Source organism: Rattus norvegicus, chromosome 15, assembly GCF_021556685.1.
Source record: "Rattus norvegicus strain SHRSP/BbbUtx chromosome 15, alternate assembly SHRSP_T2T, whole genome shotgun sequence".
NCBI classification, from domain to species: Eukaryota; Metazoa; Chordata; class Mammalia; order Rodentia; family Muridae; genus Rattus; species Rattus norvegicus.
Genome location: NC_141548.1, coordinates 769,057 through 786,201, shown reverse-complemented (window position 1 = coordinate 786,201; position 17,145 = coordinate 769,057). Strand labels below are relative to the sequence as shown.

Genomic DNA, 17,145 nt, shown 5'->3' with positions numbered 1-17,145 from the left:
TCTGAGGAAGTGCCAGACTTCCTACAGGAGAATGGGGAAAGGTTGGCAAATGGAGATAATCCCACAGGCAGTAGTTTGGGAGGAATATTGTTTCAAAAAGAAGAAATGTGATACATATTATCCCATCTATTCAATCTGACTGAAAATAGTTTATGATTCAGAGCAGTGTATGGGCTCCTTGGAAGCAGTGGATATTTACAGGGGATGATTTGAGGAAGGTCAAAGATTCCTGTCCAAATGATCTCTGCTGGCTTCCACAATACCTACCAACGTGCCCGGGGAGATTCATACTCTGATGTCAGACACTAATTAATTCCATAGTCTTCAACAGGTGTCACCTATTTTTCATCTTAGGAGCAGCAATTCAGAGCTATAGAGGCACTGCCAAGAGTGTTTCATTCCTGAGGTTATCTCCAAGATTGACTTGAAGAGAATTCATGCTCCAGCAAAGGGACCCACTATCAGCATTATATAATGATGGGGACTATGTGGCATCTTTATATCAGTACACAGCATGTGACCTGTATAATTCCTTTTGATTCTCAAATGTCAGCTTCTGCTCCCTCAGGGTGGGCAGGATTGGCCAGTGCATGGAGGAGGAGGCATTGCAGGAGTTCTTAGAGGTTCAGAAAGGTTTGTTGTGATAATAGGGTGGATAGAGACAAAATTCCCAGAAGACATCAGTTTCTCAACATCTCTAGTTTAAGCTACATCTTCTCAATTGGCCCAGAAGGTTCAAGGAAACAAACAACAACAACAAAAATAATAATAAGGAACACAGAAATTACCAATGTCACTGTGCACAGACTCTAGACCAAACTTTAACTTTAGTCATATACTCTGAGAAGTCAAGGAGCTTCAAAAATAATGTCTGTATCTGGATCAGACTTTGCTTTCCTATGGAACTGAGGACTCTCCCACCAGACCAGGATTCTGAAGGATGATGAAGAGATCACCATTTACAGCAGAAGTTACTTAAGTGGGTCACACATCTGTGGCTCTGGATGTAGCCTCTTTGAGCCCAAGGTTAATCTTCATGACTGGATTCTATGTGGGCCTGATCCCTTGGAGTGTGAAGACAGACAACAGATCTAAATCAGTAATCATTTCCACTTTAATCTGAATGACACTTGTGAGTGGGACAAAGTTTGATGGATGGACAGATATTTCTGAGGCAAAGGTAACATAAATGTAAGTTAATATTAATGGCTTAGATGAAAAATCTATCTCAAGGAAGTATATTAAATATTAATACAATGGTAGCAAATGAGTTGGTAGAAGGAAGTTATTCATCCAGTACCAGCACTGAGGAAGGACCCTAAACCCTAGGTTAATTAGGGATGGTTATTAGCATTGGTAAGCTGAGCAACAACTATGGTGTCTTGTGGTTGAGTGTGATTGCATAATAAGAAACCAATGTATGACTACACTGGACTCTCTCAGGGTAACTGGGAACTGCCACTAATTCCATAGGACATCATTCATCACCAAATATTTGTGACTATGCTCCTCCGACCACCAGCTAACTCCACCTTTAGAATGTTGTCACATATGTTCTCCTTGGTCTACTTTTGTTGTTCTAGTGGGCCAGGAAGGCCAACATTCCAGGGTCAAGCAGCAACCTGCTTCAGAAGCCAATTCCACTCCTGTGTTTTAGGGTGACCTTATGGGTGGGAGATATAAGAGGAGGACAGGGCTTTTCAAGGCTCTGAGTGATGGGCCACCAGGGAGTCATTGAGAGTCAGTTTAGTTCAACAAGAACAAAAAATCTATATACTTTACACACACACACACACACACACACACACACACACACACACACACACACACCAGGCAGTATATCTGAGATCCAACATTCTATACTTCACCATGACAGAGTATTGGCAATAGGTCCCTACCCACTCACATGTCCGGGTACATCTTACCTTTAGAGGATGTATGGCACATACTTTGTCTAATGCCTCTATTCACTTGATGATGAAACATGCTCAGCCATTTGGTGTGAGGTGAGCACCCAGGGAAGGCAGAATTGCCCTCGCTATTTGATGTCTTCTAAAAGGAATCATCAAGTGATGTAGAAAGGACCTTGGCTAGGTATTAAGAGACTGCAGAGCAGGCCTCTGTGACGTGGAGCCAATCACCATAAGTGAAGAGGCTGACAGAGCCTCACCCACCAGACCCACATGAATCCCTACGGGGTGTTTGCTCCCTGCCTATACGCTAGGTCTTGTCATCATTTTATCTTGTCTAGACGTCTGCAATCCCTTCCTGATTGATTTCCCTGTTTACTCCCTCAACCTCTCTCAGGATTCCGGGAGCCAAAGAGCAAAGACTGAGGCAAATCTGACCACAATCAGGTCTTCCAAGGTCGGGGAGGTCTTAGATCTCTCCTTAGCCAGGACTCGCACCAGGAAGATAGTATAAGATGCATGTCTCTGGGCTGTTTATTTTTAAAGATACTATATCCATTTTTACTGGAACAAGTATAAAGAACTTAAGAAACCCATAGCCATCTTGTCACAATAAATCATACAGAGTAAATTGAAAATCCTATACAGCTTTTTCTGAATACATTGCACTCACTTTGTCAAAGAGGTAGATGAAATGTGGCATGTATTGATCTAGATGTCTCTGTGAAACTATAATATTTATATCAAGTGCATATGCTAGACTCTCTTCTGTCTTCCTGCTGAGCTTTCTAATCATGTCTCTCTCATCCCACCTCTTCCCAGCACCTCCCATCATTAGTAGCCCCTGGCATGAGATGATTGGGTTTTAAGGAGTGCTTGGCAAGGAGAATGGATAGTATTATATCACACAGAAGTTGGGTTGTCAGAGGCCATGCAAGCCTCATGGCAGTCAGTACCATGTTTGCCCTGTTGTGTCGAGTTTGAACTTCTCTCATGAAAGCCTGGCTTCACTTCCTACATTACCCAGCTATGTCTTTCTGGCTGCTTTGTCTTAAGGCAACTGGCCCTGATTTGAGTTGTGTCTTCAGGACAGTTTCTATTGAGTTCTCTCTTTCTGGCTTCTGCCTCCATTGCAGAATTAAAAAGTAAACCCATTTCAACCTTCCCTTTTTCTTTATTAAAAAATCTGTTCCCACGAGTCTGTCTTGACTATGGGGAAAGACTGTCTCCAACAATCAAAGCAAACTGACTAGAGCCTGCTGCTTGTATCTTCCCATCCTAACCCAGCATCTAGCTCTAGCTCAGCGTGAACACACAGACACACGCCATTTGTTTTCAAGACTTATTGGTTGCAAACGTATGCTTGGCTTGGACGCTAAACCCAAGAAACATGGTCAACATTTAACAGTAAACTGCAAGAATGCTTGTCTAACTCAGCCTCCTGGAGCCTTCTCACAAGTCCATAAAGAAAATGAAAACAAGAACATGGAGTACTCATCCTGCTCACAGACCCAACCTGACTATAACTATTTCCTATAAGAGAAAGGAGGAAAAAAAGAAAAAAGAAAGGAAGGAAGAAAGAAAGAAAGGGGGAGGGGTTCCCAAGTAGGTTTAAGGCTATGATCATCTGCTCTTGGCCACATCTACTACTTTGCTAATGAGAACGGAAGGAAATGTGATCTGCCTCCTGGTGAGGAAGAGAAGGGAGCTGTCTTATGCAGCTGTCAACAGGGGTATTTTGGAAAAGGCAGTCTGCTTTACTGCTTCACTAAATGGGGCAGACAGTGGAGCAAACAGATCCAAACATCTCAGCAAAGGCACCTTCATGAAGCAGAGCTTCAAGGTCAGGGAGCTCTGAAGGACCCAGCAGAGGAGACTGGGGAGCCCTTTCCCAGAACTTGGCCCACAAAACTGATGCTCTTTGTCATTTGTAGCTGAGAACTAAGCCCCCATTCCAAACCATAATAAGATCTCCATAATCAGAAAGGACACGGGATCAGAGTTGGACTATGGGGGATGAATGACTACACACATTTGTTGTGGTTTGGTTACTGCATGGACTATCAATCAAAGGCTTGACAAAGGCTGGTTCCACCTATCAAGCATATACCATTCATTCTGTCAAAAGCATCTCACATTTAATTCACATGGTTTTGTTTTCTCTAATCAAGTTTCCATATCCAAGTAAGCCTAATCATTGCTCAAGAAAATGGTAGGAATTGAACCATGCTGGTAGCCAAATTCTGTAATGAATGACCATGAATTTCTACTTCCTGGATCAGAGAGCCTCATTTCTGGCTGTTTTCGGTCCTTTCTGGGACCTTGCTCTTCAGATTTCCCCTGGATTCTTTAAGTTACTTTAGTGGGTTTTAAAAAAACTACTTAGTCAGCAAAAAAGCCACTTCTGTTGTTTACACCATAGATCCCTAAGGGTAGATTTGTTGACCTTTGCTTCAGTTTTTCATTTAGTTTTTATAAGTACCCAGTATTCAGGTATTATCACATCACTGCCAATTTGGTATTTCTTTTCTCCTTTATTTCCTTTCAGAGAGGGGAATTTGTATATTGAAATGCACAGGTGGGTACATGTGCGCATGGAAGCCAGAGATTGGCATAGGGCATCTTCCTCTATCACTCTTTACCCTGAAACGGTATCTCTCACTGAACCTGGAGCTCATAGGTTTGGTTATGCTGGATAACTATTGAATTTTAGAGATCCACATGGTTCTGACTCCCCAGCTCTGGGATTATGGGGATGTGATCCTGTGTCTGGATTTTAGAATATTCTTTCTAGGGATCTAAAACTCAGGGCCTTATGCTTTCACAGCAAGCACTCTACAAACTAGCCATCATCTCAAGCCCTAGACAGCCTTCTTAATAAGTAATTGTACAATGGCAGAGCGATCACAAATTGCACTGATTCTTCCTCGAGTCTCCTAATGCACTCTGCCCCCCTGTCCCCAGCATTCCATTCATCACATTACTTGGGACTCAGTGACCCTTAGCCATTCTCAATAGAGCAGAACACCTTTGAGGTGACCTTTTTCATCTCAGGCAGTATCCTTTCCTGAATAGCATGTTTCTCTCTTTAGATCAAAGAAGCTTTACCTGTCTCTACCTGCTGCTGCTACACCTGGACAAACACAGAGAACACTGACCCAGACAGGACAGCTTCACTCCTTGGAAATGAAGATGGATGAGAGAAAAATGATTCTAAACACTTAAAAAGTTTATAGTTTTATCTTTGGTAAGGGTATTGATTTGTAAGGTAAATCCAGCCTCTCTCCCTAATACACTTGGCAAGTCTTGTGTCCTATGCCTACATCACATTCTACTAGGACTGGCTGTCTCACTGTGACAACCTGATGCATTCTCTCCTTATCACCGATTAGGTGCTGCCTCAGGCATTCTCTCTGAGCATAGTAGTTTAGACCTGCCTACCTTTCCTGGGTTGCTTATTAGATCTGTAAGATTTTTAAGCACACTGGCTTTCTGCTGTTACCTCGGCCCTAAACAGCCCCAGTGAGCACATTCAACAATCTGAGTTATCGCATGCTCTTAGAAACACTCTCTCTAATGTGCTTCCTGCCTTCATGATTATTTCACACCTTCCTGATTTTATTGTACCATATTCCAGCCAAAAGAGCAGTTTACTAGGATGATGTTACTACATAATTAAGCTTCCATTTAGCTGCCACTGGCTCCTTGGACATCTCTGATTGGACAAGGTCTCACATCCTCTCCAGGACACTCATTCTTTTAACCAGAGTTCAGCATGACTCCTGGCTCATGGGAAGGTTTGAGTAATTGTGTTGGGATTCCAATGTGTTGGAATGGGTGTTTTCCTAAATCTGCTTTAGATGCAAGCTGGCATGACCCTTTGGCATCTGTGAGAGGCATCATGAAACGTCTTAGAATGGCATACATGTATCTCTGATCTGTCTCCACATCTCCTTATTGAAATGGCACAGAGGAGGGAGAACAAATGACCTTTAATGGCAAGCGGTACCCACATTCAGAGCAAGTCTCCATGGTTGTGGGGGAAGGAGCAGGTCACTGCCATGCAATACTAGTACTCTATGGAGGTTCAACTCTGACAGCAACAGAATCAGATTTCTACAACCTTCACACTGCATTGGCTTCTATGGTATTTTAATACAAAAAGACTCTGGACTTGGCCAGTTAGAAAGTTTGCTGTTTTATTTTCAGAGCATGGTGACAGCAGTGGTGGAAAGAACCCCAAGTCTACCAGGAACTGCTCGTCACAACTCTGGAAAGACTTCTATCAGAATGATTGGCATGGCAGGAAGATAGAAAATAGGGTGCAACTTAGTCTCGGATGCTTGCATTTTTTCCTGGGACTCTAAATCTACCCAGCAAGGACTCACTCCATCAAACATGAGGCTGATGAGAAAGAGTCTTTTGGAATTATAATTAGAAAATTCATAATCAGAATTCCTTTGTAAATGGAAGCAAGAATACTTGAAAGCAAAAGTCTATGCTTGAACGCCCCACTCCCCACCCCCCAACCTGCAAGGTACCCAGTTCATCTCCCACCTACAATTCTATTCTTGTTTGGAGAACAATAGGTGGAACGTTCTGCAAAGTGTGTGGAAGGGAAGAAAGACAGCAGGGAAGGGGGGCACAGGGGAAGCCTTCATCCTATCCACATTAACGGGGGTTTGATTGACTGTGCAGTCAAGTATCCACATCCGCACCCTCCAAGACCCCTGCCATTGGAAAGGATAGCCTGGGACACTACATCATGTGAGACGTCTGATGCCAAATACCTGTGATCCGCCTCTCGGTACCCAATTTCAGAAGACATCAGGGGTCATTTTCCCAAAGTATGCGGGCAATCTCACTTTCTTTCTTTTTTCCTTTCCACAAAAAGTTTAATGCTAATCAAAGCAGAATGCTTAATCAGTTCAAGATGGTCTGTCAGCTTGAATTATCTATTTGTCTTCCTATTTACTGTATCTGTCTGTCTACAATTCTTTGTATCTTTGTGAAAATCAGTTATTAGGGCCCATGTTTCCTTCTGACTACAATCGCTACCAGATGAACCTCCCCGGTGATATGTTGATGATTTGCTAATTTATGGTTTTTAAAATCTAGGAATCCTGAGATATTGCAGGGAAGTCACATGGGCTACGAGAGGAGAAGTGCTCAATGCCTTTCTTGACAAGGGATCAAAGATTGTGTAAAATACAAGACTTCAGTTCCATTTCAACCTGAGCGATGTCTGAGGCAGAGAAATCGTAAATGACATCTTATAGGAAACATCCCTCCCAAGAACAGTCCAACCCTTGCAGAACTGGGAGAAGTGAGAGTGAGCGTTACCCGAGATCCACGTAAACAGGAAAGGAAAGCAGGCCCATGGTCTCAAGCCAAGATAGCACCACATGAATCAACCCACATCCCACTCATGCACACTGGAGGACAGGCTGAGAGTAGTCACAGCATTTCAGGAAGACTCCCTGGGATCAGAGGCAAGCTTAAATAAGCTCTCAAGATGAACTTCCCAACCACTTAGGTGGTCAGATAGCATGAGCTCAAGAGAGAGGGAGAGCTGTGGTACAGCTGGAGGGTTTAATAGGTGTGCTGGAATGTATCTGTCCCCGATGCCTGGCACAGAGCAGGCATTCAATAAACACATGTGGAATGAATAAACGTAAAGGTATGGTACATGGTGATTCTCTTTAGGCAAGGGTAGACCACAGAAGGGGCAAATAAAAAGAATCTTTGTGAGGGAGTAACCATATTGTAGCCTTTGAAAAAAAAATGGCCTGGAACCACTGTGGGTAAAACTTGAAGGTAGGAAGACAATGGAGGGGCAGAGAGAGACGAGAGAGAGAGAGAGAGAGAGAGAGAGAGAGAGAGAGAGAGAGAGAGAGAGAGAGAACACACGTGAAAGAGAAGAGCAGTCTATTTTGAACAAACAGCTAAACTAGGCCCCAATCATAAGAAATCAGAAGAAGATACATATAGTCCCATACCTAGCAGGCACAGAAGAATGCCCCAGGAAGTTAAAGATTATGAAGGAGATATAGTTATTCTCTGAATTCTTGCAGCTTTGGGTCCAGATGAGGGTAGAAAGTATGGTCCCAGGTACACATGAAGTCCTTTAAATAAATTCACTGTTATCTCTTGGAAGAGCTCAAAATGGGCCAACCTACAAATGCCAAAACTGGCCCAGATACAACGGTATGGCATTTGTATGAACATGACCAACACTGAAGCTCCAGAGATGGTTTCATTGCTCTGGAGTAAGATATGGGTTTGGCTGTAGAAACCACTCCCCACTCTAGAATGGGGAGGTCACCATGGAGATTTTCATTCCACGATAATTACATTCACTTTCCTGTTCCCCTTCATCCATCCCTTGTCTTTTATTATTCCTTCCTTTTCATGTGTCCTCTCAGCTTCTGGCTACCAAAAATCAGTGGGGCCCTCTACACCCTGTTCTCTGTGTCCCAAACACCTGGGCCAGAACTGCCTCAGTTTTGGGGCCACTGAAGACGCATCATGGGAAACACAAGGTCTGGATGGCTCCCCAGCTGTGCTGTCTCTATCCAGGGGGTTACAGCTGATGGATTCCTCTCTGTGGCCAATTATTTTCCATGGCCCTTGGCCCTCTGATCTTGGACCATGATCTTGTCAGTTCTCATAAACTAACCAGGAGTAGAATGAATTACACTCAGAGAAGAAACCTCTGGGGAAACCGTAAGAGACTGTGGGAGGAAAAGACAGCAAACCAAGAACCCCAAGGCTATGGGAGTCTCAGTATCTCCCACACCTCCACTACCTCTGAGCAGTTTTCATTAGACACAAAAGGAAGGAGGCAGAGGCAAAGGCCTTGGAAGGCAAACTGGGCTATAGGAGGGCTACTATACTGAATAAGACTTAGGGTCTCAGCACAAGGGGCTAATTGTCCCCAATATTTCCAACATGGGTAATTTTCTTGGTCCCTGATTGAACCTTTTGTTTGTTAACACTTTAATCTCTATTTTTAGGGTCCAAATAAGTGACACAGCATCCGGCATATGTAAGGGTAGCTACACTGCCAACTGGGATAGATGACGTAATGAAAAGGGTGAAGAAGGTCTCACCAGACCCTTGCTTCCTGTGGACAGGGAGGAAGTTTTGGGACTGCCCCAGGAAATAGTTATGTTGTGCCAAACACATTGATTAAAAGTCACAAGGCAGTATCAAGGAAACCTCCATATGCCCCAACACCCGCATGTGGCTATCCTCCACATTTCCAATGCGCGCACATGACTATTGTGTCTTCCAAGCCTCACGTCGCTCTATCACACTGACTTTCATCCTGAATGATCTTTTGATTTCAGATTTTTGTTTTTCCACAGCTTGTGGGACATAAGTTACAATCGGTTGTCTGACAAGTTAATATATTGTTATGAGTAGTTACTGCTGAATAAAATATGCACATACAAAAAATATCTCTAACTATACATACATTTAAGTTGTTTTCTAGGTATTTGCTGAACGCAGTCCTGGGGGAGGGGGTTAGCATATGTACACGTGTGGATGGGGACAACACGTGCATTTTTGCATGCATCAAAACTCAAAGTGCTGCCTGCTATTTTAAGAGTCTAAACTTCAGCTCTCAACAAAGTTAAGTCCCTTCCCTTTTGCAAATGCATTTAATTTTATCTGGAAACTTTTTGACGTTCGGAATAGAACAACTGTAGTTTCTCATTATGTTTGCTGCCAGAATCCATGCTTCGTTGCTCAAGTAAAGACCTTATATTGCTAATTACTACCACATGCCCATATCCCAAGCGAAAGGAAACTTATTGATTCTGACAGCCCATTCTCTCAACACTGAATTCCAAATGAAAACTCAAATTTTGGCCAAACATAACATTTCATCAATCTTGTTCTACTGACTGGAAAACCAACATCAAACAAAGGGTGCTAATGGCCCTTTATTACCGTTCCTTTCCCAAGCTTATGTTTTCTGATGAAAGATCTAAGTGACCAAGGGCTTCTTTAAACTACTTGGTAATTAGCTTTTGAACCAGGAAACAATGCATAAAGTAAGAGAACAGCCTTGGTGTTGATGACAGGACGTACACTATATCCCGCAGGGTCTGGGGACTTGGGAGACCCAAAAGAGAACATTAAAAGCAAAATGCATTTTCACAAAGGAGAGAGAGGGGAGGGGGCAGAGAGAAGGAGGCAAGTGGGGGAAAGGGAGAAAGGGAGAGAGGGAGAGAGGAAGAGAGGGAGAGAGGGAAGAGGGAAAGAGGGAAAGAGGGAGAGATAGGGAGAGAGGGAGAGAGAGAAAAAAGAGAGACAGAGAGAGACAGGGGGGTAGTAGGGGGAAGGGGAGGCTAAAAGTGGTGATAACAGATTACAGAGCCAGAACTAAACTGGAGGAGGGCCCATGATCTAAAGTCCTTAGCAGGTGGGGCTTTGGGTAGACATGACAGACTTTAAACCTGACCAGATCACAGACCAGGGCAGGCCAGCTCTGAGTCCTGGTCTCAGAGCACCATTTTGGGCCACCCATCAACAAAATCTGTCAGCCAACAGCCCACCCATATGGGACCACAAACACTACTCTGAAAATAAAATCCCACCTGGAAATTAGAGTCAAGAAATACTTTCAACTTAGATTTCAAAACAATTGATTTTATTGACTTCATTGGGGATGGAGATAAGGAGATGCTGGCTGAGTCCAGTGGGCTGGGACAGCTATAATGGGGGCCTGGGACTCTTGGGATATCGGCTACTTTATAGAGACTTGTCCATATCTTAAAGGCACACTGAATTAGGAAACTGTTTTCCTCTTGGCTTGAGATAAATGACAGGAAAATCTTTCGGCTTATTTGGCCTTTTGGAACCAACCAATGGCCCAGACATCAGAACAGCTTGGTTCTAACCTCATCCAGGGTTGTTAAGGTAATAGGAAGGGGAGAGGCCCATAGGGGGAGATGGAAAGACATGCTGCCTTGCTGAGAAGGCGCCAACTGGCCTCTTTTTGCACTGTCCTTTGTGTCTATGAAAGGAAACTGCTGTCCTGTGTGTAGTTCAAGGAAATGAGGCCTTTCTCCACCTCCTCATTTTCTGAAAAGAGGACTGGACACCTGAGCTCAGGATGTGTTGGACTCAATAATCAGAGAGAGGCTCACTGGGCTCCATCCAGCAGGGCCAACTGTCATGATAGGAAGGGCAGCTGTGGGGAGAAGGCCCTACAGACCAGGTTCTAGTTTTCTTAAACACCAAACTAAGATAATAATTTGGCAATCAGAATAAGTAGCAAGATAAAACAGTTCCATGTTAGGGGACAGGAGACTGGCATGAATGGGACGCTTTCTGCATTTTAACAGAGATGTGGGTGTCAGTCCCTGGTGTATATATCAGTGTACACTCTGCAAAGGGATGTATGGCATGCATGACCACTGTATTCTATGCACATCATACCCTGAATTAAGAACAACGCTGAATGGCCCCCGAGAGTTTTCAAAGCAAATTCTTATTGACTTTTGAAGACAGTTGCAACATTTCCACCTGGCCACCTTAGACTCTCCATTGAGATAGCCCTGTTAGAGGATCAGAAGAATAAGGTCCCAGCATCAACATCAGAAGAAAACTTCTGGTCCCTGCTGGACTCATGCTCTGACACTGGTGCTGATGATATTGATACTGATGATACTGATGCTGATAAAGTCACCTGAGCAGAAACTTAAATAATTCCCAAGAAGAAAGCCTTCCCATTTGAGAAGTAAAACAAAAAACACATGAGTGATTGCCTGTGACACCCTGACACCCTAGCTGTAATACTTCCTGCCCAGGAGGCATTTACACCGAAACCCTTTAACAACAGGTCTCTTTGCAGTCACTGACATTTCCAGTAGGGAGGATGGGCCAAGCCTAGCACTGTGCTTGACACAAAGACAGTAGGAAAAGAGTTCTAGCCTGCATTAGTGCATATCCCAAACCTACCAGGAGGTCATGAGACTTCAGTTGCAGAGAACAGAACTTGTTCATAAAACCAGCTCATAAAATGAGGGCAGAAGATATGGTTTCAGGTGCATGTGGACACCTTTTAATAAATTTGCTGTTATTTCTTGGAAATTGTGAATGGCCACAAGAACTCATGATGGTCCAACCATTTCCCATACTCTGAAACCCTTCTCCTGCAGAATGTGTACCCTCCCTCATTAAAATGCAGGCAGGGTGGAGGGAAGGGCTTGATTCAATGTCACTGCTGCAGGGACTTTTCAAGTCACTCAAGCACATGTCCTCAGGTGCAACTGACTTACTTTCTGCCTCCATGTTTGTTAAAAGTCCCGCCGAATTTATTCCGATTCAGGATGAGAGCAGCAATTTCAGGCACGTAGCGGGCAAACATTGCCTACATGCATGAGACAAAGAAACAAGAGCCAAACAGAAATGGCATGCAGAGAGGCTCCTACGCCGCGGAGGCCACGAAACCTCTTGGCATACTTACTTTCTTCCACTAACCGCGCTATAGGAGCCCCCGTATTTCTTGCGGTTTCCTATTAACTCTATGATTTCAGGGACGTAGCTGGCAAACATGGCCTGAGGAGAAGAGGGGAGACATAGAGAGACTAAAAAGACAGGCCAAAGAAAGGGCGACCTTTTCAGAAGGGGGATACTAAGATCTGAAAACACAAAAGGATTAGACCTGCGAAGGTACGGATTCATGTGTTGGATTCTACAACAATAACAGGACAAAGGGGAGAGCTCCTGAAAATACACAGAATGAAACAAACATGAGTCGACCTAGACAGTAGAAAACAACAAACCATAGTCAAGAAAAATATAAAGGAGACACTTGTAAATGAGCAGGCATCTTCTTCCTGAAGAGAAGTAAGAGGCTTGTAGAATGGTGCAAGTATTCACACACACACACACACACACACACACACACACACACACAAACACACACACATTCACCACATGTACTCACATACACACGCACCCACACATGCATGGACACACATGTATGTGAACACACATACACACATGTGCACATGACCACACATGCATTTACACAGTGCACATGTGCACATACACACATGCATACACATGTATACATTTCTGTCAAAAAGTCCTTCTGAAAGACACTCAGATAAGAATGTTTTATGAGTGGCTAAAGACACTACACACTAAAGATGTTTGAAAATAAGCATTTCCATTTAAAAATGACAACAAAGCATAAGAAGTCAATTTTGGAAATCACACAAGAGGAAAGGATAGCAAGGAGACATGAGACTGCCATGTTTTGCCCAACAAAAACTGTCCTGTGGCTGGATAATGGGGTCTCCTTAACTATGGGGCCCTGCAGACATGCAATTAATGTCCACCCCCACACACATTTATATACATTTCCCAAAATGTATATGTCCTATGCATACAAAACAGAGAGAAATGTATGCATCGCTTCATATAAATGTGTGTGTGGTGCACATATACGACAGCTGTGTGTGAACTAGAATCTTAGTCACTTACCTCATACCCAGAAAAACAATCCTACTTTATTATGAGCTACTTTGAAAGAGAAAATGCAGCAACTGCCAATGTGCTGCCTAGAAGCTCTCTGGAATCACTTCATATGCTGTGGTCTCTTACTACATATGGACCAGGGAACCTCTTGTTGCAAGGGGGAAACGGAGTGGGCTCTGGACACAGTCATATACTAACTATAATGACATTTTCTAAATGAGGAGACCCTGATCTTTAGGGGCAGGTTCCAGCCACAGTGTTTGTTGGAAGTTTGGGAAGGAACATAAAGGGGAGGGGAACTCTTGAAACCGCCATCTCTCTACAGAGTCAGGACAGCATCTACTAGAATCAGCAGCAACTACTGTATCTGATAGTGATCCTACTACTAAAGGACACTCTCATTTATTCATGGCATGCCTTTCTTAAAACACTTTGGTTTGTTCCTAGCTACATGGCTGTCCCCAATGAGGACAATATGCCTGGTTCTAAGGGACAAGCATAACATTAAAGAAATACGCAACAAAGTCACTACGGTATGTGGACTTAGTTCGCCTGGTTGCATTAAGGCAGTTACTTGCTTCCAGTGCAAAACACATAAAACACTAAGTCTAAGAAAGTGGGTATTAGCAAATACTAATAATCATTAAAATGGACACAATAAGAAAGAGGCTTTTTTTACCAGTCCCCCGAGGATGAAGAAGACCATGAAGAGGCGTCCAAGCGTGGTTTTTGCATAAACATCCCCGTAACCCACTGTAGACATTGTGACCATGAGTAAGTAGACACATTCCCAGTACGTAAGTGCCTGGTTGTTTTGGAAATTTTCCCATGGGTCCCCTGAATTCTCCACCTACAGCAAAAAGGGGAGGGGGGGAGAAGAAGCACATCAGTTCTTCATATGTACCGTGTATGCGAACCAGGATGCCCAGAGCTCCAGAAAGCTGTTTTTACATAAGCTTCTTATTCTCAGCACAGAACAGATGATTTTCATTGCTAGTCACTAAGATATGATGCACACACACACACACACACACACACACACACACACACACACACCCTCAGTAAAGGGCCATCAAGTCAATAGTTTCTGCTTGGGCTGTAGAGTTCCTGGGGTCTGCACAGCTGCTTGGTCCCATGAGCTTGGCTTAAGCTCAGCAGGGAGGAGGGAGTTACAGCAGGATTTTGGACACCTGAGCCCACAACTGGCAATTGACTTCAGAAGGAATTGGATGATAAAGGGTGAGGTTTGACTAGCTGCATAGGGACTGGAAAGGCCGCTCAAAGGTTAAGAACCATTCCACTTGCAGAGAACTAGAGTTCAATTGCCACTTCTAGTAGCTTATAATCTCTGGTAAGTCTAGTCCCAGGGGAGCTAAACCCCTGTGCTACCATCCATGGGTACACTCACACATGTGTACACATCCCTATACTAACACACATGCATACACATAATTAAAATATATATAGCATTGTGTAAAATCCGTAATTATCTTGCTTAGCAAATGGTGACAAAGTCGCTTATTCAAAGTTTTCTAGTCTGATGGGGGCTCCTTCTGATTGTAACAGTTTATGTGCAGATGAAATGTGCATTTCATACTAACTGCACTCTCTGAAAGCAGGCTACAGAAATCTGCCTTGGGGAAGTGAGAAGGGTTTGGTTTGGTAATAGCATTCGGAGAATCATTAATTTAAAAAACAAAAACAAAAACATTTGAGGGTTTTGAAACAATGTGAGAAATCATCTAGCAAGAGACTCAAAGCCAGCTTTTTGTGCAAGAGAAGTAGGGACACATCCCAACGATCCACATTTGGTGTTTACAAAGAGCTGTTGAAGTTCAAACTTTCAACATCAGTGCCAGACTTTCTGGGCTTTTGCTATGGAAGCACTGCCATCTTGTGGCCTTCTCAGGTTATTGCATACAGAATGAAAAACTAGGCAAACCATTTGGAACTAGTTTGCGGGGGTGGGGGTAAAGGGTAGGGAGTTCTGAAAATTGTGTAGTTCGTCCCTCTTTTCTGTATGTGTGACTAAATTTGTCTCTTTCCAAAGAAATAGATGTTAATGAATAAAAGGCCCAGCAAAGGCTTGCTCCAGTCCAGCCAGGAAGGCAGGGTCCTCACAGCTACTTACCAAGTGGATGAATCCAGCTGCAGTCAGCCACGTGCTGATAAATATGGAGAGCAGGTTCACCAGCTTGATGGAATTACTGTGCACAGGAGACAAGAAAAGTCCCAAAGTTACAGAGAGAAGACCCATTTGGAACCGCCCGATGGTGTCACAGTGTCCCTTTTGGGGAAGAGGCAGGCTGCTGTCATAAGGAAATTCGACTCAGGTGAGATATATTGGTCAGGAATGAGCATCTCAACAGAGTCTGTAGGGAAATCACAGATGGACCCTACATTAACCCCTCAAACTTTGCTAAAGTGTGTCTGAAATAAACCCTTCAAATATATATTAAAAATAAGCCAGAAAGAAGAGCAAGGAAAATTTGTGTGTCCTTCACCGAAATTGGCATTTCCCCATGTCTTCATCATTTCTGCATAGTCTTGTCTATTTTTCTTCAGTGTGTTTTGCTTGAGCCATTGTGTTGTGGACATCACAGCACAACCTCTAAGCATTGCAGCTTAGAACGGACGTTCTGAAGAGCAGACACCACGTAGTAGAATCAAGACACTGTTGTATCTCAGAAAACAAATCAAATTCAGCGGTGTGATCTAGCATACCAGTCACCATGAAGTTATGTTTAATGATGTTTCCACCACTTTCATCTTGCAGAAAAGAACTCCTCCCTCTTCTGCCTCCTGCTCCTTCATTACTGGTCCAATGCAGCCTGTGGTGCTTTGAATAGGTATGGCCCCCACACACTCATGTGTTTGAACGCTTGGTTCATAGGAAGTGCCACTATTAGAAGGTGCGGCCTTGTTGGAATGGGTGTGGTTTTGTTGGAGGATGTGTGCCACTGTAGGGGTGAGCCTTGAGATCTCATACACTCCAGCTATGAGTGTGGCATACAATCACTTCTACTACCTGTGGATCAGATCAGTCACCAGCATGATATCTGCCTGCATGCTGCCATGCTTCTTGCCGTGATAATGAACTGAACGTCTGAACTTTAACCCAGCCCCAATTAAATCTTTTTCTTTGTAAAGGTTACTGTGGTCAGGGTGTCTCTTCACAGCAATAGAAACCCTACGATATAGCCCTGAAGAAGCTAACCCTTCTCTTTGGGTAATCCATCTATGATACCACTGCCCTCTTTCTGCCTATTTCTTTCTCTTGATTAATATATTATCTCCTTTCTAATTGCTTAGAAGGTTAACAATGGTGACATCTGAGGCTTTCACAATATGTACACAGTGCTAACCCCCACACCACCATGCTGATGTTTGATGTATACTGACTCATTTCTAATAGGATCCTTCAAGATCATCTGGGGATTTCGAAACTCCTAAGTTTAGTTCAGTAGGCCACACAGCTGGAAATGGAACTGTGGCCATTTCAGCCACTTTCCGATCTATTATACCAGAGCCACTGTGTAAGTGTCAGTGTCACTGATGGCTGCTAGATTTTGGATCTAGAGCATACTGCTAAAAGGCCAGGATGGAGGCTATTGCTGTCTGGGGAATTTGCAAGGGAGGCCTCCTAACAAAGGCTGTCATAATTTTTCCTGGGTGAAGCATGACCCGTGGAGCTTTCCTGTGCTTATACTTATAGAACTAAAGAGAGGAATCC

General features: G+C 43.6%; 1 protein-coding gene across 21 annotated transcripts in view; it reads right to left on the bottom strand.

The window, feature by feature from the left end:
• Window positions 1–17,145, bottom strand: part of Kcnma1 (potassium calcium-activated channel subfamily M alpha 1) — a 705,305-nt gene that overhangs the window by 225,569 nt on the left and 462,591 nt on the right. For all 21 annotated transcript variants that reach the window (XM_087586686.1, XM_087586674.1, XM_087586678.1 and 18 more), the window contains exons 7-9: window positions 15,544–15,619; window positions 14,092–14,262; window positions 12,394–12,485 (exon numbers count right to left, since the gene is read on the bottom strand). In XM_087586686.1, coding sequence (XP_087442812.1) covers window positions 12,394–12,485; window positions 14,092–14,262; window positions 15,544–15,619 — 339 coding nt within the window. The remainder of the gene's footprint in view (window positions 1–12,393; window positions 12,486–14,091; window positions 14,263–15,543; window positions 15,620–17,145) is intronic.